The 21124-nt window shown below is 38.8% G+C and overlaps 1 protein-coding gene across 1 annotated transcript in view; it reads left to right on the top strand.

The window, feature by feature from the left end:
• Positions 1-21124, top strand: part of PCSK2 (proprotein convertase subtilisin/kexin type 2) — a 364203-nt gene that overhangs the window by 278663 nt on the left and 64416 nt on the right. The window contains exon 6 of the mRNA XM_090286024.1: positions 8198-8274. Coding sequence (XP_090142150.1) covers positions 8198-8274 — 77 coding nt within the window. The remainder of the gene's footprint in view (positions 1-8197; positions 8275-21124) is intronic.

Here is a 21124-nt window from a genome sequence, read left to right as displayed (position 1 = left end):
AGTGAACACACAATACAACATACAGATATTGTATTATAGAATTGTATACCTGAAACCTATATAATTTTATTAACCACTGTCACCCCAATACATTCAATAAAAAATAAATCAAAATTTAATAATAATATTTTAATTTAAAACTAAATAGAATAAAATAAATAAAATAAAGCCCTCCCTCAGGGCAATGGCTTTGCAGACCCAGCGCAGCCCACAGTTGCTCCTGTGGGCATGCACCCTTATGCTGAGCACAATCTGCAGGGCTGTACATGGCAGCCCTGATTAAAGATACCACTTTCCTATTTTGTATTCAGACAACAGATTTGCTCCTCAGGGCTCTAAATACATTTGTTCAATCATAGCACTGGACCCCCACATTAAATGTAGTGGCCTATTGCAAAAGTGTGGTATTGACAAAATGTTGAGGTGGCATCACATTTAAAAGTGAAAGTTTGATGAGGCCTTGTGCAGCAGACACCATATATACCCATATCACTTGGATGATTGCTTCTGCATGCCGAGGGCTGTTAACTGCAAACACCTGCCTCTCTCCAAGGGTGATGCTCTGACCATAGGAATAGAAAGGACACTGCAGATGGAAAGAAAGAAGAGTTAGAAGGTTGGTGCCCTTAGGAGAAGCCTTCAGCCAGTGCTTAGCAGAGTTGGGAAATGTTAGTGGGGCTCTCTACTGCCTCTATGAGCACTCTAGCTGGTGAGCCCCAGTTTCTGACCACAAGAATACCTGATAACCCATATTTGATTGGTGTGAACCCAGAAGAGGTAAACTTCAAACTCCCAGCAATGTAGAGAGGATGTCATCCAAGGATTCACAGACTCTTTCTACAAAAGATAACAAATATCTTAAGATTTGTGGGCTTCTGTCACAACTATCTGTCTGCTGTTGCAGTGTAAAAGCAGCCAAAGGCAATCTATAAACAAAGGGACTTGGCTATGTTCCAATAAAACTTTATTTACAAAAACAAGTAGTGAGCCAGATTTGGCCTGTAGGCATTTTTGTGACCCTAGCCATAGGTGATCAAAGAAATGAAGGACACAAAAGAAGTAAGAAGTGAGAGAACACCCATACTTTTTAGACAACATACATGCCAGTTTATATCCATTCCTTCATTTTATCCTCACAGCAACCAAGTAGTTACAGTTTTATCATCTGCATTTTAAAGATGAGGAAACTACAGTTTCTAAAACAGAAGAAAATTGCCTAGGCCAAACAGTATAGTTCAAAACCAGATCTATCTGCCTTTATTGCCTCTCTTCCTTTCTCTGCTCCAAAAATGATGTTTGCTGATACATTTGTCTTATGCAACCAATCAAGGAAAGTCCACTGGAACCAGAGCCATTAAATTCCAGATTTGGGGATAAGGGTGGCAGTGTCAGGTCTTGGTCTCCAGAGTCTCAGAAGCTTCTCTGAGAATGTTAAAGCAATGGAAGCAATAGGCATAGTGACCACTGGGTCTACCACCAACTTTCACAGTGAGACCAGCTCTACTGTCTGATATGTGCCATGTGAGTACCTATGCCTTTGGTGGCCACACAAATGCAGTGCTTCACATTTAACAAATCTAAGTAAGTCCTTTATCCTTTCTTAGGTTAGTGTGCAGACAGGCCATCTGATGGAAAAGTGCACAGTGCAAACTATGGCCAAACCCTTAATTATTAAACTTTCTTGCTAAGAGCTACTCTAGCCAATTTGGGGGGGGGGGCTATGCATTTAAATATTCAAAAATTAAGTTCATAACTTCCAGGGAAGCCCTTAGTTCAATATGGATTTAGCCCAATCTTCTCATTTTCTGAGTCATGGTGTGATGATAATTCAATTCTTAATGACTGAATCATTTTGATCTTGAATCATCAATAATTAAATTATGTTAACAAAAAAATCTAGCATTTTCTAAAGCAATAAAATAGACTAATGCATTTTAGGAAGAAGTTATAGAAGAGTTCAAACCAAAACAAGCTTCTAGCTTAGCCTAGGATGACCAGAGTTAAATTTACAGAGATACCCCTTCCCCTCAAACGTCAGTGTTAATGGCTATCTTAGAAAATCCCAGGATAATTCAAGATCAGTTTAATTTGTTCCTGTACACAAATAACTTCATGGAAGACAACACTGTAATTCAAATCAATAAATTATTTGGTTTGGGCTATAAAACTATAAACAAAGCCTTTGCAAAATATTGCTTACTGTTTTTTCTTGCCATAAACCATTTGATTTTTGGCCATAAAACATACAGCAAAATAATAACAACTGTTTGCCTTATTTACTACTCAGTATTTACTGTTATGCAAGGAATTAAGCATTAGTCATCAAATTAATCGTAAACACAACAAAATACTTAGACTTCCTAAGTCATCATTCATTTCAACATTTAGAGATGAAGTTGACCCCAGGTAATACATGATCTCTCTTCTTGTTACAAAAATGGTCTCAGAGTTCCTTGGATTCTTGGCTACCAGTTCTGCAGTCAGAACTCCCCAATTCTTCTCAAGAGCCCCCAACCACTTCAAGGAAAGCTATTTTCTCCAGAATCAGGAATGAGCACCAAAAGGCCTCACCCCAAAACACAGGTGATGGTTATGAGCCAGAAAGGTGAGCCAGGGTGGAGAGCATGGGAAACTGGTCAATTGCTCAGGCAGCAAATGCAAAGTTGCAGAAAATTCAGATTTGACTTTTCTCTAATTGAATTTAATTTTTATCTACCAGCCTAATTGCACTAATGATAGAAACCTGACCTTAGTCAACTCAGGTCCCCTCAATCCCACCATCTTCTTGTCTCTGGAATTGCCATCAAGCTTCAAAGGATGAGCATAGCATTAAGGAGAGGGATTAGGGATCCTGGTGCTCCTGTCTCATCCTCTGTCCATCCTGAACTCCCCTGTTGCATGCATCCCCATGCCTACTGGGAGGTCAACTCATGCAGACCCTGCCTGAACCCTGCATCCTCATTGTCCTGACCCCAGAACTTTCTAGGCCAGATGTTTCTCACTGTCATGTTCTCACCAATCAGCCTTCAAAAAAATGTTGCATTGTTCCCTGCTCTATAACAAGGATCACAGAAATACAGAGCGGGGCTACCCCAAGCTCCTCAGCTAAGACACCTTACAGAGCCACTTTGATTTACAGCTCCATGTCCTTATCCAAAGATGAGCTTCAGATTTCTCTGAAGTTGGACATTACAACATAACATCATCCCACTCCAAGTACATAGTTCAGAAGAAAGTGGTAGCACTCAGGGTCCCTGTGAAGGTCCCACAATCGCTGCACATGCTGAATTTTATGTCCAACTCACCCTAACCAGGGAATTTTAATCTCTATGGAGAAATAAATCAGACTTAGAAGTAGTCTTCCAAATCTACTGCTTAGGTTTCAACCTCAGCTTTGAAACACAGAAGAAAAAGTTTTTAATATTTTCTTTATTGTTTTAATATTTTATTTTTATGCTATTATAGTTGTCCCACTTTTTCCCCTTTGTCTACCCTCCACCCAACCCACTCCCACAACTCCATAATCAGTCCCCTCATTGTTGTCCATGTCCATGGGGTCCTTCATATGTGTTCTTTGACTAATCCCTTCACCCTCTTTCAATCAGTTCCCACCTCCCCCTCCCCCTCCCCCTCTCACAGCTGTCCGTCTGTTCCATGATTCCATGCCTTTGGTTCTATTTTGCTCATTAGTTTATTTTGTTCATTAGATTTATCTTATCAGTGAGGTCATATTGTATTTGTCTTTCATTAACTGGTTTATTTTACTTAGCATAATACTCTCCAATTCCATCCATGTTGTTGTAAATGGTAGGAGTTCCTTCTTTCTTTCTACAGTGTAGTATTACATTGTGTAGATGTACCATAGTTCTTTTATCCACTCATCTACTGATGGGCACTTAGGCTGTTTCCAAATCTTCGCTATTGTAAACAGCACTGCTATGAACATGGAGGTGCATAAATAAAAAATTTTAAAAAGTATTAACCTGTGTTTCTCTTGATATTCCAATCCCACCAACTTTATGTAAGAATCCTCTTATCTCAACAATTCAGGGAAGATTAGGCGTAACGAAACATACTTAAGGAAGACAAATAAGTGATGATTTCAAAATAGTATCTCTCAAAAGAATTGAGATTCAAATATCTGAAGAAAGTCAAAGGGAATAAAAGCCAAATTTGAAAGGATCTCTCAAAGACAGGGATTATAGACCAGATAGAGAATTAATTTTTTTTCATATTTTAAGTGTATTTTATATATTATGTTGTTACAGTAGTCCTAATATTTTTTCCCTTTGCTCCCCTCCACCCAGTACTCCCCCCTCCCTCCAGCAATACCACACCACTTAGTTCATGTCCATGGGTCATGCCTATAAGTTCTTTGGCTTCACCCTTTCCTACATTATTCTTAACTTCCCCTGTCTATTTTGTACCAACCAATTATGCTTCTTAATCCCTGTACCATTTCCCCATCTCTCCTCCTTCCCCCTCCCAGCTGATAACCCTCTAAGTGATGCCTGTACCTATGATTCTGTTCCTATTCTTGTTTGCTTAGTTGGATTTTGTTTTTATTTTTTAGATTCAGTTGTTGACAGTTGTTTGTTGTCATTTTAGTGTTCATAATTTTGATCTCTTTCTTAAGTAAGTCCCGTTGACATTTCATATAATAATAGCTTGGTGATGATGAGCTCCTTTAGTTTTACCTTCTCTGGGAAGCACGTTATCTGCCCTTCCAGTCTAAATGATAGCTTTGCTGGGTTGAGTAATCTTGGTTGTAAGTCCTTGCTTTTCATCACATTGAATACTTCTTGCTAGTCCCTTCTTGCCTGCTGATAGTCTTATAGGCACCCCTTTGTAGGTAACTCTTTGCTTTTCCCTTGCTGCTTTTAAGATTCTCTCTTTATCTTTCACCTTTGGCATTTGATGATTATGTGTCTTGGTATGGTCCTCTTTGGGTCTAGCTTGTTTGGGACTCTCTGTGCTTCCTGGGCTCGTATGTCTATTTCCTTTGCCAAATTTGGGGAGTTTTCCTTCCTTACCTCTTCACATAAGCTTTCAGTTTCTGTTCTTCCTCTTCTCCTTCTGTCACCCCTATGGTTCAGATGTTGGCATGTTTAAAGTTTCCCCAGAGGTTCCTAAGCCTCTCATTTTTCTTCAATTTTTTTTCTCATTCTGTACTGGTTGACTTTTTTTTTCTTCCTTATGTTCTAAATCATTGATTTGAACCCTGATTTCCTTCCCTTCACCATTAGATTTGTGTGGATTTTCCTTCATTTCATTTAGCATAGCCTTCACTTCCTCTCTTATGCGTTTGCTGTACTTAAGCATATCTGTCAAGCCTGTGAGCATCTTTATCACCAGTGTTTTGAACTCTGCATCTGCTAGGTTGGCTATCTCCTCTTTGTTAGGTTGGCTATCTCCTCATCGCTTAGTTCTCCCACTGGAACTCTGATTCGTTCTCCTTTTGGGGTCATACTTCCCTATCTCCTCATCTTGACAGACTCCTGTGTTTGTTTGCCTCTGTCTTAGGTAGAGCTTTCGCTCCTGTTATATTGTAAGGGGTGGAGTCTTAGGGATTCGTCAGTACAGGGGGACCCGTTTCACCACGTTGTGGTGTTGTGTGTGGGGGAGAGGTCTAAGAGGGAACAATGCCGCCAGCTCAGCACTCACTACCACACCTCCCCGCCCCCCAGGCATGGGACCAGTGCCCCTCCAGCCCCTTCCCTGGCTGCCATCCCCAGAATGGGTGGGCTCGCAGATGCTCCAGGATCACAGGGGCCCTCCAAACAAGTGGACTCTGCTGAGAAACCAGCAGCCTCCCCCTCTGTCCCAACCCCCACTGGCCTGCACAGTCAAAAGCAACGAGGCTTTATTTTCCCCAGTGCTGGGACTGTGAGCTTCGTGGTCTGGTCTGGTGCTGGGAGCACTCCCCAGGTATCCCTCCCAACCCCTCAAAATGTATGACTGCGCTCTCCGCTGGCCCCTCACCCCCGCCGCTGCCTCTGCTGCTGCTGTCACCACACTGCACCCTCTCTGCCCCGGCTCCACCCACCCCCACCCGTCCGGATGAGCATTTCTTCCCCACATCCTTGCTTATTCCATGCAGCTCAGTCCTCTGGAACTTCTGGTTGTCTCCAGTCCTGAGGCAACTGCATTCTTTCCTAGTTGTGGAGAGAGACGCAGCATGTCCGTCCAGGCCTCCATCTTGGCCAGATGAGAATTAAATTTTTAAAGGCGAATAAAAATAGTTTGGGATCTAAATTGAGGGGGAGAAAAACTGAAATCTTGCCTATAATTATGGCCAGTGGAGACAGAAAACTGTCCTCTCTAAAGGCAAGGTGTCAAGGGAAAGCCTAGATTCTGGGATAAAGAATAGATGTGTTTAAGATTCAAGGTAGAATGGCTGGGTCAAATATTGAATAAAATGTTGTGGGAAAGAGGAAATGAGGAAATGGTTTTCATTGGGTACAAAGTTCCTGTAATGCAAATGTGTAAGTTCTAGATCTCTGCTATACAACATGGTTAACAATAAAATATGAAGCAATTAAAATTTTGTGAAGAAGATAGATCTCATGTTAAATGTTCTTACCAACACACACACACACACACACACACACACACACGAACACAAGGTAATGGAAATGTTTAGTACTTTGGTTGTGGTAATGGTAACATGGGTGTATGCATATGCCCAAACTCATCAAGATGTGTACATAAATATGTGGAATTTTTGGTATATCAATTATACCAGAGTAAAGCTAAAAACTTAAAAATTAAAAAACATCTGAACAAATTTCAGGTGGCTTCTGCCCAAGGAACATTAAAATAAAGTAATATTACAACTCTGTCATCCAACAAATGGAAACACAAACTAATGGAATTGGTTGATTTGTTCTTAAAAACATTATGCCACTATTCCATTAGGTTTTCAGACTAGAGTGAAGCACAAGTTAAAGTGTTTTACCTCATAAAGGAGCAGAATTCCTGAAAATGTCTCTAGACCCATGGAATCAAGAGATGCTTAAGCTGGCATAGGTGTCTAACCTGGTGCTTCCTAGTCCAGTGTACACTGTGGGCCAGGAAGCCATCTGGGCTTTTTATTACAGATCTCACACAAAGGATAGAAGAACAGGCTAAGGAAGGAGGAACTTCACAGAACTCAGCAACCCTGGGCAAGCAAAGAAGGCAGTGGGGAAGGAATGGATTGGTCACCAAACGGTGCTGGATCATCTCCCACCATAGACCAAAATAAAAGGCTAGCCAATTAAATATCTAAATAGAAAAAATTAAAATATAAAATTACTTAAAGAGAATTTAAGTAAATACATAATTGATTTCTATGGGGAAAGACTCACGGTGGGGGGAGGAATGGAGGTGTTGGATTGCACAGAATTTAAACTTCTAACTGAATACTATAGGGCTTAAGAGTACTCACAGTTTGCAGTCACATATTTATTTGTTCAATCTTGATTGATGCTTGCCCCCCAGTGGGGCTATAAGTTACCTGAAGGCAGAGATATCATCATTTAATTCCCATACTTGGAAAAGTGCCTGCATATATTAGTCTCTTAATGATATGCTTTTGAAAAGTGTTTCTGCTGTAACCTTAATACAGCTCATGTAGTCCCTTTCAACAAAACAGTAAGTTGAATAAATAACTGAGGTTGATAATGTGGTCATATTAGGGGCTTGGCAGGGGTTTAACACCCATAGGTATAAAGAAGATAAGCCTTAAGTCAGTCTGAAGCAAGAAGCTGGAAATGAGCCTTCCGCATGAAGCAAAAAAACTCAAAAGGCCATCTCATTTGTGACATGAGAACTAGAACATTCTGGCCATCAGTTCAAAGAAGCTTAACTTAAGCCCTAGATTCCAGGTTAATCCTATTTACCCACAAGTGGTAACAACTTAAAATGGAGACACTCCTGGAGAGCATATTACTCAAATTTGTTTATTCTGAGGGCCTGAAATAGGATGGAATGAGGAAACTTCAAAAGGGAGTAAAGAGGGGATGAAAAGTTCCAAAGACACACTTCAGTCTGTCACCATTTTGCAAGGGCTGATCTGAAGCAGAACAGTAACCCACCACACCGGAAAGAGACTGTAAACATGAAATAGTCGTGTCTTGCAGCACTTTTTTTTTTTTTTTTTTTTTGCCTGTGCCTCTGTCTTTATTGACCCAGTGAGACCCCTTGTGTTTTTCAGAATGCCGAAGCAAGTTATGACTTCAGTAGCAACGACCCCTATCCCTACCCTCGATACACAGATGACTGGTTTAACAGGTAAACTGGACCTATGAGGTGCTTTTGACTTTAGGTTTGGGGTTTTATTTTGCTTTGTTTTGTTTGTAAGGCTGAAAATCACAAGCAAAACAATCTCAATGCTTCACTAAATTACATTGTGACTTTTCTTATTCGTGGCTTCATTCTCTAAATTCTTGGACTTCTTAAAATATTCCAGTGCTCCTCTAGAATTATCGGCTGGCAATTTGTCTTGTTGAATAAGGAAGTATTTACCACTGTATTAAAGAGAGAAGGAAATAGAAATCATAAGAAAGCCTTTCACAACTGCCACAAAGTGATTTAAAGCATGCTGATTTCACTTGATCTGTGGAAACAGGAGTAGAGAATTTCTTTGCCCCACAAGTCTGCATCTGTATTTTTCTGAAAAGCATTTCTGCTATAACCTCATGAAGTTCATGTAGTCCCTTTCAACAAAACGGTAAGTGCAACTGGCAGAGGTTTGAAGTTTTGCTCAGCATCCAACCATGTAAAACTCTTCAACATTCTATCCATTTTCTTCAGCCTGTTTGGCTACTAAACATGTAAATGCAGTCTCATTTTTCCAAGTAACATTTTTGCCTAAATGGTTGAGTGCATGTAAGAAATTTCAAGCAATAAAGATCTATGGCTTGCTGAACCAAAGAATACCATACTTTAAAACCTAGTGTTACCCTATTATTGATGTTTTTGGGTGAAGTTCATGAAAACATATGAACTTCAATTAATTGCATAAAAATATATTATGTGCACAGCACCTTACTCATTTCTTTTACTTCTCGTGACAAACTCATGGTACATAAAACAAATGTTGTCATTCTCAGTATAGTGTTAAGGAAACAGGTTTAGAAAAGTTAAGTGACTTCTTTGGTCAAACAATTAGTATATGTCAAAGCCAACATTTGAACCCAAGATTCATAAATGTCTTTAATTCCAAATTATACCATTCTTTTATAAGCATAATTTTTATTATAAAAGACAAGAAGTATGATGACCAGTCAGTGGCGAGGTAGCTTACACTCTGTCCCTTCAATTAAGTTGACCAGAGAATGTCTAGGGTGCAGACTGAGCACACAGGTTGGAAGTCTTGGCAATTACAGAAAAAAAAATAAAGAAAAAAATACAATTCAAATTCGTGACATATTTAACCGATGTCCAATAACACCATTCACTTTCTATCAACTTCACCTACAGCTTTAAAATGATCATGCAGTGTTTGGAAGTGTGTGCTTAAGGGGTAAGGATGTATAAAAATGTCTGAGAACTTTTGACATGAAATGTCTTTTACCTTCATGACTTATAACCCTAAATCCTATAAGACATTACCGAATAGATGTCACTCAACCAGGGGTGAGCTGTAATTGGGAATGATGGTAGGAACAATGTGTTGAGAAGGGCCATGAGGGATTGCCTGGTTTCACCATGATTGGTTACCATTTGTCCACTTGACTTCAGAAAGAGCAGTAACAACATGTGTGCCAGTTACTTGCCATCTCTCTGCAGCTAGTAGATGCTAAATTAACCTTTGATGGGATTATTTAGGCACAAAAATATAACTGACAGAATGATTTTCCTCCTTACCCCATTTCCTGAACCCAACACAACCTTCCCCAAAGCAACTCTTCCTGTGTGATATGCTATAAGAGTATTCTTTTTTAAAAAAAAGTGACAACTTCTATCTTAAATATTTTAATTTTCATTGTGTTCTTGGAAGTACAATTTTAAACTAATTAAAATATTCTAGCTAGAACTAATTAGCACTTAGTGTAATAAAATTTTTCATTATCAGTGGTAAAAAATTCTCAAGTGTTCAATTGCCTGAGACACAGTTATAGTGAGTCAGATGGGAATGATCCTTGCCTCCTAGGGAACCAATGGTTCAAGACACAGTGTCTACGTTGATAATAAATGGCACTTTTCCCAATGGCCAAATCATTTTCAAAGATTCCCAGTCATCATGACTTGTTACAAAGATTAAATCATGCCACAGTTTAAAGCATGGCCTCTCAAAACATAACTACTATGGTAAATGATTATGGTAGGACAGTGGGTCAAAGTTCAAGCCCACAGCTCTGTAAAGACTCATGGTTCAAAAGGTTGACTCTGTTCCAGAGATGATTCCTCCTTAGCACAAGGAGAATTAGAAAAAAGCAGCCTTCCCATGAGTGTAGGATACATTTATTAAAAATTTACCCTGTGATAAAATATTTTGCCTGGTATTTTCTTCAATATAGCTTAGGGTTTGGGGCAGAAGGGAGGATAAAATTGGCAATGAGTACACTCTATTCTTGTATATCTTTGATATTTTCCTTAACAAGAAGTAAATTGTAAAAGTATAGGACATAAAAAGAGGCAAAAAACAGAAATGGGACTTTAGTTCAGTATTCATGAAACTGTTCATTTTGTTATGCAAATTGCTGAAGAACTTGCAATGTCATATGAGGAGGTGACAGATGCCACAATCACTATTGGGCATCTATAGCAAGAGCAAAAAAAATGCTAATGTTTATTAAGCACTATTAAGCAGTCACTAGGTTCACTAGGTTTAAGGCATTCTTCACACATATTAATTCAATTATTTCTCATCATAATTCTCTGAAACAGATATTACCATTTTTACCCCCTTTTTGGAAGTTGAAGCACAAACAGGTTAAGTAAGTTGTGTGCAAGGTTACATAGCTAATAAGTAGTAGAGACAGGATTTGACACCAGTGAGGGGTCCATTACATGCACTGCCTTATAATAAAGATGCTTTGGAGAGCATAGAGAAATGCAAAATTATCTCTGGCTGGCACAATTGGGACAGTTTTCCTTGAAAATATGGCAGTTAGTCTAGGATTTCAATGAAGGTAATAGGTAGAGTTGGTGGGTAGAGGGTGTTCTGAAGTAAGGATAAAATTTAGGTGCAGAATGGGAGGCAGGAAGTACAAACATGTTCACAAAGTGGCCTGGATAACTTGTCTGGGATTTAGAGACTGATGCATGGGCAGCATTCTAAGGAGACTTCATGGAAGAGTGAGCATGAAAGGTTTGGACAGGTTTCTGGGAAAAAAGAAGGAGAGATTCTGTGGTTGGGTAGCAAACTGGGCCAGAAGCATAGACATGGACCACCCTCCTATTGCACTCAAGGAATGTTGTTCTCCAGAGGCTCCAGAAGCTCTTAGCCCATCACTTGCCTTTGTAAGGGTTCACTACCAATCCAGCATGAATCTCTGGGCAGCTATGCAATCACAAAGGCATGCCATGTTCTCTTCTGGGCCCCATCTCTGTTCCACAGACTTGGGGCTCTTGAGAAAGCTCATTTCAGCATGATTCTGATAAACTGCTGACTGATGCTGACCAGCAATGGGCTTGCTGCTATTGCTATTCCAATCACACTGCCTGCCACAAAGGCCAGTTAGGACTCAGAAGAAACTGCTGCACAGGAAAAGGCAGTAGCTCTCCATCACAGGGTTCTCATTGCTATAAAAAGCAGAAAATAAAATGAACTACAAGGGGCTCTCTCAAGCAAGCAAATAAAATGTTTCCCTTGGTTGGTAAACCAAGTTCAAAGAGCAGTGTATCTCTCCTGAGCTTTTCCAACATTCTAAACTATCATATCATCCCCTTTATACTTATTTGTAAACTTGTTTTTCCTTCAAGGGTACATTTATTTAGGAACATATTTAAAACTCCAAACCAAGGACTCTATATGAAAACAAACTTCATATATATGCAGAATTGCTTTTAGCAGATAAGTGTATTAGAATTTCTTGCCCTGTACCTAATTTTCTATTATAGGATTATTCTTTTTTAAGCAGAGCAACTGTATTTATTCTACTGTGAACCATTTAATAATTATGTGCAGTATCTGAGCTCTGGTATTATATTTGAAACATTTGAGAAATTTGCAACAGGAGTATAATTTTCTCCTAGCTTACCATCAGAGAAATACAGATAGCCAAATGAAATAATAATAGTAATAATAACCCAAACTGCAAAAAGATACAAAATAATACACATTTAATGAGCATCAACAATGTGCAAAACATATATAACTGATTTGCTGTGAGGTATCAGGAGCCAATAACACATTTTTTTCCTTGCTGGTATTCAACAAATATTGATTGGCTGGTGGAGAGATAGATGGCACACTTTCTCAGCTATGCTGAAATGCTGAGTGACCTTGACATCTGTCTATGTTAGAGCTTCCTGCTTCTCCCAAGGTTTGCAGCCCTTACTTTGTCAATAATCCTCCAGCGTTGCTTGGTTTTAGGTCAATGTGTAGTGATGCATTGCAGATCTGTATTCCATTACTGTGCTGCTGTCCATAAAAGTCCCCCTTGCATAACATTTCTTTGACAAGCACTCACAACTGAAATGTCATCCCTGCCCTCGGCAATGTTGATGGAGCATCACAGGGTGCAGCTCATTTTATCTATTGAGCTCTAAAGAGTAAGAAATACTGGATTAGATACAATTCCTGGCTGCAAAAGTTTACTATAAATTTAGAAAGAGAAAAGACATTTATTACTCAAGCAACCAAAATGGGGGACTGGAGGAAGGAAAAATGGTTGATGAGGAACATTTACCTATATATAAGTTCATTTGATTGATAGCATTAGTTAAACCTTCAAATAATAAAGATTTTCAGTGATTAACTTTTTTCATATTAAAAATCACATTTCATTTTGAAGAACTCTATGTGACAAGCCAAAGATGAACATGTGAGAAAAATGGACGTCTCTGGTTGGCTATTTGCATACTGATGGAAACTGATAATTTACCCTGGTGACACTTAATGGTTTAGAAATAGACAAATGTCTTTTCCTTCTGTCTCTATAGATAATTCTGAAATTACCTCGTGGGTAATAAAACTCAAACTGCTTTCAAAGACCTAATCTAACTTTTTTTATGTAAGCTTTGAGAATACAGTAGTCCTCCCTTATCCACTGGTGATACATTCCAAGACCTCCAATGCATGCCTGAAATCACAGATTGTATTGAACCCTATATATGCTAGGTTTTATTCTATATCTACAATAAAATGTAATTTGTAAGTTAGGCACAGTATAGAGATTAACACAATAACTCATAATAAGAACAATTATAATAGTATACTGTAATAAAAGTTATGTGAATATGGCATTATTAGTAAAATAAGGGTTACTTGAACACAAGCACTGTGGTACCTTAACAGTCAATCTGATAGCTAAGATGGCTATGTTGGACAAAGGGATAAAAGTCATTTTCTGGGCGGGATAGAGAGCAGGACAGTGAGAGATTTCAGAATGGCACACAGTTTAAAACTTAAAACTTGTTTTTTCTGGAATTTTCCATTTAATATTTTCAGACTGTAGTTGACCATGGGTAACTAAAAACATGGAAAGTGAACCCACAGATAATGGGGGAATATTGTATCTCATAAGCCAATATTTGCTCAAAGGTTGCTGTTGTAATAAACCCTTCCTATATCCAATCCAGAGCACAATGGAATACAATAGAGTTTAATTTTTTTCACTATTCTGAGTCACTGGGAAAAAAACACAAGAATGTTTTTAAATTTTATTTCTAGTACCCTACCTTATTAGACAAGTCTTGATTATTTAAGATTTCCCTTCAGCTAAAAGAAATAGATGTAATACAGATTTGGGGGTTATAGAAAGAATTATAACAATTATAAAAGAATTATCTGTATGTTGGCATAATCATTTCTACTTTGGAAACCAATATTATGCATGCCATATATGGTGCTCAAGTGGCAATTATTTTAACAGAGAGATATACAGTAGATTGTAATGGGCAAGTAGAGTATTAGGTTAATTATTTGATATGAAATAAATAATCTCTGAAACAGTTTCTCCTCCCTATGAAATGGAAGTAAAACTCCACCTTGAAGGTTTGTGTGAGGGACTAGAGACATGTATACAGAGCACCTAGTACAGGCACAAGGTAGGCACTGCCAAATGGCAACAAATATAATTGTGAAATTCAGTGAAGGGATTTCTAAGGAGCTAAGTCAAACGGTCTCCAGTTACACAGAAATGAGAATTTATGACAAACGAGTTAATGAATGCCCCAGTCATTCACCCATTTTTCTCAGACATCCATTCTCTCATTTGAGATTTTGACAGAAACTAGATAATAGTCAGCTCAAGGCTAAAGTTTATAGCAAGAGTTTGGTGCCTGTGTATCTGCATTGTTGATTGAAAGAGGAATTATATCCAAAGGTAGTTTGTATGCATGAGGAAAACTTAATCTAACGGTGAAATCAAAAAGCCTAGCATCTAGCCTCAGAAAGCTAGAGAGCCTCTTTACTCCTCCATAAAGCACCGGGCACTTGTCAGCAGACCCGAGTCTTGCCCCCAAAAGCACCTGCACACCCTCACCTATTTAATCAAGACTCTTGAAACCCAAAAGTTGTACACTGTAGAACTCATTGGACATTAGCCAGCATACATAGTTGATGACAAACTAGCTGGCTAATCTCTGCATATCAGCTCAAATATAACCAACACTTAAACATCTTTCAGCAAAGACATGGCTTAAAAGACTGGAGCTGGCCACTATGAAACGTTGGTCATCTAAGAATCTGTAGCCCTAAGAAGAGTGAAGACTAGATGGCTGAACCTGGCTAAGATTCCCCCTGGCTTGCTGAATAAATCTATACTATTCCCAATATCTTTGTGAATCCAGAGCCCTAAAACACCATTATAAGCTGAAGCTGTGAAATATAGAACTAAGGAGTCAAAACAACCATAAAATCATTGGCCAGGAACAAAGACTTAAAGGAAGGGAGAGAAAAAAGAGGAGGAAAAAAATCTCCCACTCAAAACTAGCCTGCAAACCAAATTTCAAAAAATATATGAAAAAAACACATTCAATAAAATAAAAAACAGGATATAAATTTAAACAGGTGCAATTAACTTTATGGAGAGTATTTAAAAAGACATTAAAATAAATTATGTTTAAAACACTCTCACAGAAACACCCAGAACAATGTTTGATCAAATAGCTAAGCACCCTATGGCCCAGTCATGTTAAAACATAAAATTAACCACTATACTTTTTATCTGTACATTTGCTCAGAATGAATAACATCTGCTTAAAAAGAAAAATAAGTGATGTAGAAACACAAGCAAAAATAAACATGAATATGAAAAAGAACCAATTGCAATTGAAAAATACAGCCTCTGGAATAAAATCCCAATGAATGAGATAAAAATCTAGCCTGGGTAAAGTTGAGTAGATAATTAATTAACTGAAGATAATACTGTCTATCAAAAACCTACAGCAAACATTATTCTTTTTTTTAAGGTTTTATTTGTTTACTTTTAGAGAGAGAGAGGAAGGGAAGGAGAAAGAGAGGGAGAGAAACATCAACGTGTGAGAGATACATTGATTGGTTGCCTCTCTCATGCCCCCAACTAGGGACCTGGCCTGCAACCTAGGCATGTGCCCTGACTGGAAATCAAACCAGCAACTTTTTGGTTTGCAGGCCAGTGCTCAATCCACTGAGCCACACCAGCCAGGGTACAAATATTATTCTTAATGGTGAAACTTTGATGGCATACTCTCTAATGCTGGGACAAATAAGAATGCTGCCTAACATCTCCTTTTTTTAAAAGTATGCCATATCTCACAGCCACTGAAATAATTATAAATCTAAGAAAAAGTATGTGAGAACATTAAGGAGAAAATTATAAAACCTAGAAAACACATGAAAGGAGTCCTGGATAAATAGAGTGGCACACTAGTTTCATGAATAAAAAAGATGTAACAATATAAAGGTGTCAAACTCACCTATTAAGTCAATGCAATTTTAATTAAACTCAATAGTATTTTCTGTTAAATTAGACAAAATAATCCTGAAATTGATATAGAAAATCAAAGAGCCAGGAATAGACAAAAATGATAGGAGAGGAGAAGGAGGAGAATGAATATGAAGAAGAGAGGAGATCAACAACAACATCAAGGTAGGGAAACTTTGCCTACAAGATATCAAAATATTTTTAAACCATAATAAATATAAGAGAGCAGAGTTAGCACAGGGAGAACAAAAAAGGGCAAGAAAGAATAGAGAGCCAAGAGCAGACCCCACCCTCACCCCATATAAAAAGATGTGACCAATATAGCAATTAAAACAATGAGGAAAGGATGGTGTGCTGATATTTAATAAATAAGGCTAGTTATTCAAATGGAAAATAGGTGTCCACCTCACATTCTCAGCATAAATAAAATCCAAGATAATTAAGACCTAATGTATAGAAATATTTTAGAATTAAAATGTAGAAAAATATCTTTATGATCCAAAGAATAGATTTTTTTAAACAAAACACTAAACCACAAGAAAAATGAAAATATTGATAAACCTTAATATGTTAAAATTAAACACTTTTCTTCAAGAAAAGTCACAATAAACAAAGTTGAAAGACAAGTCACAGATTAGGAGAAGATATGTGCAATGCGTTTTATAAAAAGAACAGGATTAAATGTCCAAAACATATAAAGAATGGCTACAAATCAAAGAGAAAAGATAATAGAAAAATGGAAAGAAGAAATGCACAAATGATTAACAGAAGAGAACACCTGGGTGAGTTCACATAGAAAAAGATTCTCATCCTCCCTAGTAATGAGGAAAATCCAAAATGAAACAACAAGATACCATTTCACACCAGTTAATGAGACCAGCAAAAATGGTAAACTTTGCTGATACTAAATGTTGGCAAGAATGTTTGAGCAGGAGGTAGTATATATCCATAAACCTGTTATCACCACTATGTATTAGGTTGGCCAAAAAGTTTTAGTTTTTACCATAAGATTGCTCTAGTAGTGCTTAGTTGTCTTTAACTTTATTTGAAACAATTTTGTTAGATTGTATTGTGGCAGCTGTCATATCAGCGTGCATTTTTTAAAAACTTACCACAATTGGTGAATTTTTATGTAGCCATTTTAATATTGAAGGTGGAAGAAAACATGCAACATTTTTGGCATATTTTGCTTTATTATTTCAATAAAGGTTACAACACAACTGAAATGCAAAAAAAATGACTTGTGCAGTGTATGGAAAAGGTGCTGTGGCTAATCAAACATGTCAAAAGTGGTGTGTGAAGTTTCTTGCTGCAGATTTCTCAATGAATGATGCTCCAATTGGGGTAGACCAATTGAAGTGGATAGCAATCAAATCAAGACATTAATTGAGAACAATATACATTATACCACATGGGAGATAGCTGACATACTCAAAATATCGAAATCAATAAAGTTATTGGTGAAAATGAAAAATGTGTCTTTTATTTTATGAAAAAAAAAAAAGCATATAAACTAGACTACCGGTCAAGATGGCAGCATAAGCAGACAAGGCTCACCTCATACAACCATAGCAAAATTACAATTAAAATATAGAAAAACCATCACTCAGAATTATCAGAAATCAAGTTGAATGGAAGTCTGATAACTATGAAATTAAATAAACTACATCCATCCAAACTAGTAGGAGGGGCAGAGATGTGAACAGTCTGGTCCCACATCCGTGTGCGGTGGATAAGACTTCAGGAAAGGTATCTTGGGACTGAGCAGTCCCAGCGCCACACCAGGCCCTCCAACCCAGATTCTAGTGCTGGGAAGATAAGTTCCCATAACTTCTAGCTGCAAAAAGCAACAGGAATTAAGTTGGTGGAGAACCTTCTAGAGCCCCAAGCAGTTCTTCTTAAAGAAATCACACACAAAATTTACTCAGACTCGCTGTCTCTGAGCTCTAGCACCAGAATAGCAGCTTGAAAGGCACCAGTGGCATACAGGGAGGAAATGAAGTGTCTGGCATCAAGGTGAAAGCTGGGGGACAGCTTTCTCCCAGACAGAAAGGCAGACAGAAGCCATCGTTCATTTTCTGAACCCTCACCACACAGAGTCACAGAACTAGCAGGCTGGTGCCACATCTGAGACTTCATCAACCTGGCTAACATTGCCCTGAACATCTTCTGAGGCTTCATCTCACCTAACTTACAGCTCTTAACAATGGCTTTTCCATATGAATGGCTCATCTTGGCGCATGCTTCACAACTTCCTAAATTCTTTCAAACAAGCAACAGCTGATTTCAGTGAGCCCCCAGCCCCTAGAACCTCTTGCTAAGTGGCTTCAGGCACAGCACTAGCAGCACCCAGCCTAGCTTCACAGCTTGGCTTCATGTAAGAGTCTCCAAGCCCAGCATAAGTAGCAGCCATCTCAAATTGCTTTATAGCTCAGGTAGGATGGCCCCAGGCAGAACACAGGTGGGAGCTGACTTTGCTCTGCACCACCCAGGAAACCCAGGGCCAGCGCAGCCAGTGGGCAGCTACAGACCACCCTACACCTGCACAGCTGATCCTCCACAGAGGGCAAAGATGGGTGGCCAGAAGTCACAGCTGACTGGCCCAGGTAAATCCCTCCCACTGATCTACCAACAGCAGCCAAGTCTCAACTACAAGAGGAGGGTATAATCAGCCCACACAAAGGATGCACCTCAAGTACCAAGCTGGGGTGACGGGGGGGGGGGGGGGGGCTGTGCCACTGGACTGTACAGGACACCTACTATATTAGGCCACACTACCAAACATGGAGTCAAAGCAGCTCTACCTAATACATAAAAACAAGCACAGGGAGGCTTCCAAAACAAGGAGACAACGAAACTTGGCCCAAAGAAAGAACAGATCAAAACACCAGAAAAAGAGCTAAACTAAATGGAGATAAACAACCTATCAGATGCAGGGTTCAAAACAGTGGTTAAAAAGATGCTCAAGGAGCTTAGTGAGGACAAAATACCCAGTCAGAAATGTAGGCTACCCTAATTGAAAATAAAGAACAATTTATAGGAAAACAACAGTAGAGTGGATGAAGACAAAAATCAAATAAATGATTTGGAACATAAGGAAGCAAAAAACAACCAAGAAGAAAAAAGAATTTAAAAAAAAAGGATAGTATAAGCAGCCTCTGGGACAACTTCGGGTGTTACAAAATTTACATTATAGCAATGCCAGGAGAAGAGAAAGAGCAAGAAATTAGAAATCTATTTTTAAAAAAAAACAATGAAAGAATACTTCCCTAATTTGATTAAGGAAATAGACCTGTAAGTTCAGGAAGCATAGAGAGTCTCAGGAGGCTTACTCCAAAATACATCATAATTAAAATTCTAAAGGTTAAAGATAAGGAGAGAATCTAAAAGAAGCAAGAGAAAAGCACTTAGTTACCTACAGGGGAATTTTCATAAAACTGTCAGCTGATTTTTTCAAAAGAAGTTTTGCAGGCTAGAAAGGATTGGTAGGAAATACTCGAAGTGATAAAAAGCAGGGACCTACAGCCAAGACTGCTCTACCTAGCAAAGATATCATTTAGGATTGAAGGGCAGATAAAGAACTTCCCAGATGTGAGAAAACTAGAGGAGCTCATCATCACCAAATCATTATATGAAATGTTAAAGGGACTTATTTGAGAAAAAGAATATCAAAACTATGAACAATAAAATGAAAATAAATATATATCTATCAACAATTAAATCTAAAAAACAAACCAAACAAATAAGAACAGAAGCCAAATCATGAATACAGAGAGAGTTTTGATGGTTTCCAGATAAGAAGGGTGGGTGGGGAGTGGGTGAAGAGGTGAGGGGTACCTCACCTTAAGAAGTACAAATAAGTAGTTATGGAATAGCCATAGGGATATAGAGTACAGTATATAGGAAATGGAGTAGCCAAAGAACATATATGCATGACCCATGCATATGTTGTGGGGATTGCCTGAGAGAGTGGGAGGTGCTGGGAGAGGTGGGTAAAGAGGGAAAATTGGGATAACTCTGATACTCTTACTTCTGGTCAAGATGGAGGCATAGGTAGATATGCTTCACCTCTGGGCACAACTCTAGCAAAAAATACAGCTACACTACGAAACAAATACCACGCAGAAATGTCAGAAAATTGAGCTGTGTGGAAGTCCAACAACAACGTATTTAAAGAATCTACATTCATCCAGTCAGGTAGGAGGAGTGGAGATGGGGAGAGGTGCAGAAAAGCACAGAGATGGGAACAGGCAGTCCCACATCCACGTGTGGTAGACAAAAAGTGGGAGGGATACCTCGGGAGCAAGGGATCCCAGCCCCAGTCCAGACCACCTAGCCCAGTGTCCCAGCGCTAGGAAAATAAGTGCCCATAATTTCTGGCTGTAAAGCCAGTGGAGGTTGGGGTAGCAGAAGAAACTTCATCTTCTTAAAGAGTTCATAATAAACTTAGGACTCATGCAGACCCACCCCTCTCTGGGATTCAGCACCCGGGCAACAGCTGGAAGGGCACCAGGGGCATATAGGGAGAAAGTGAAGTGCAAGTAGGGAGACAGCTTCCTCATGGGCAAAACTCCAGAGGCCAGGTGATGGCATTGTCCCCTCTGCAAACCCTCCCACACACAGAGCAACAGAGCAACAGAGCAATGACACTGGCTGCCCCACCCTGGCAATTACCTAAGGCTCTGCCTGGTACAACTTAACAGGTGTGCTAAGGCAGGGAATCAAAGCAGCTTTACCTACTACATTCAAACAAATATAGGGAGGCTGCCAAAATGAGGTGACAACAGAATATGGCCCAAATGAAAGAACACAAAAAAAAATTCAGAAAAAGATGGAGATAAGCAACCTGCCATATCCACAGTTCAAAATGCTGGTTGTCAGGATGCTCCAGGAACTCACTGCCATAAAAAAGACCCAGGCAGAAATAAAGTTTCCATTAAGTGAAATAAAGAAAAATCTACAGGGAACCAACAGTAGAGAGGATGAAGCTGAGAATCAAATCAATAATTTGGAACTCAAAGAAGGAAAAAGCATTCAATCAGACAACAGGAAGAAAAAATAAT

Source organism: Furipterus horrens, unplaced genomic scaffold (genome assembly GCF_987537825.1).
Source record: "Furipterus horrens unplaced genomic scaffold, mFurHor1.1.pri manual_scaffold_8, whole genome shotgun sequence".
NCBI lineage: Eukaryota > Metazoa > Chordata > Mammalia > Chiroptera > Furipteridae > Furipterus > Furipterus horrens.
The sequence above is the reverse complement of the archived record's forward strand: the minus strand, read 5'-3'. Positions and strand labels throughout refer to the sequence as shown.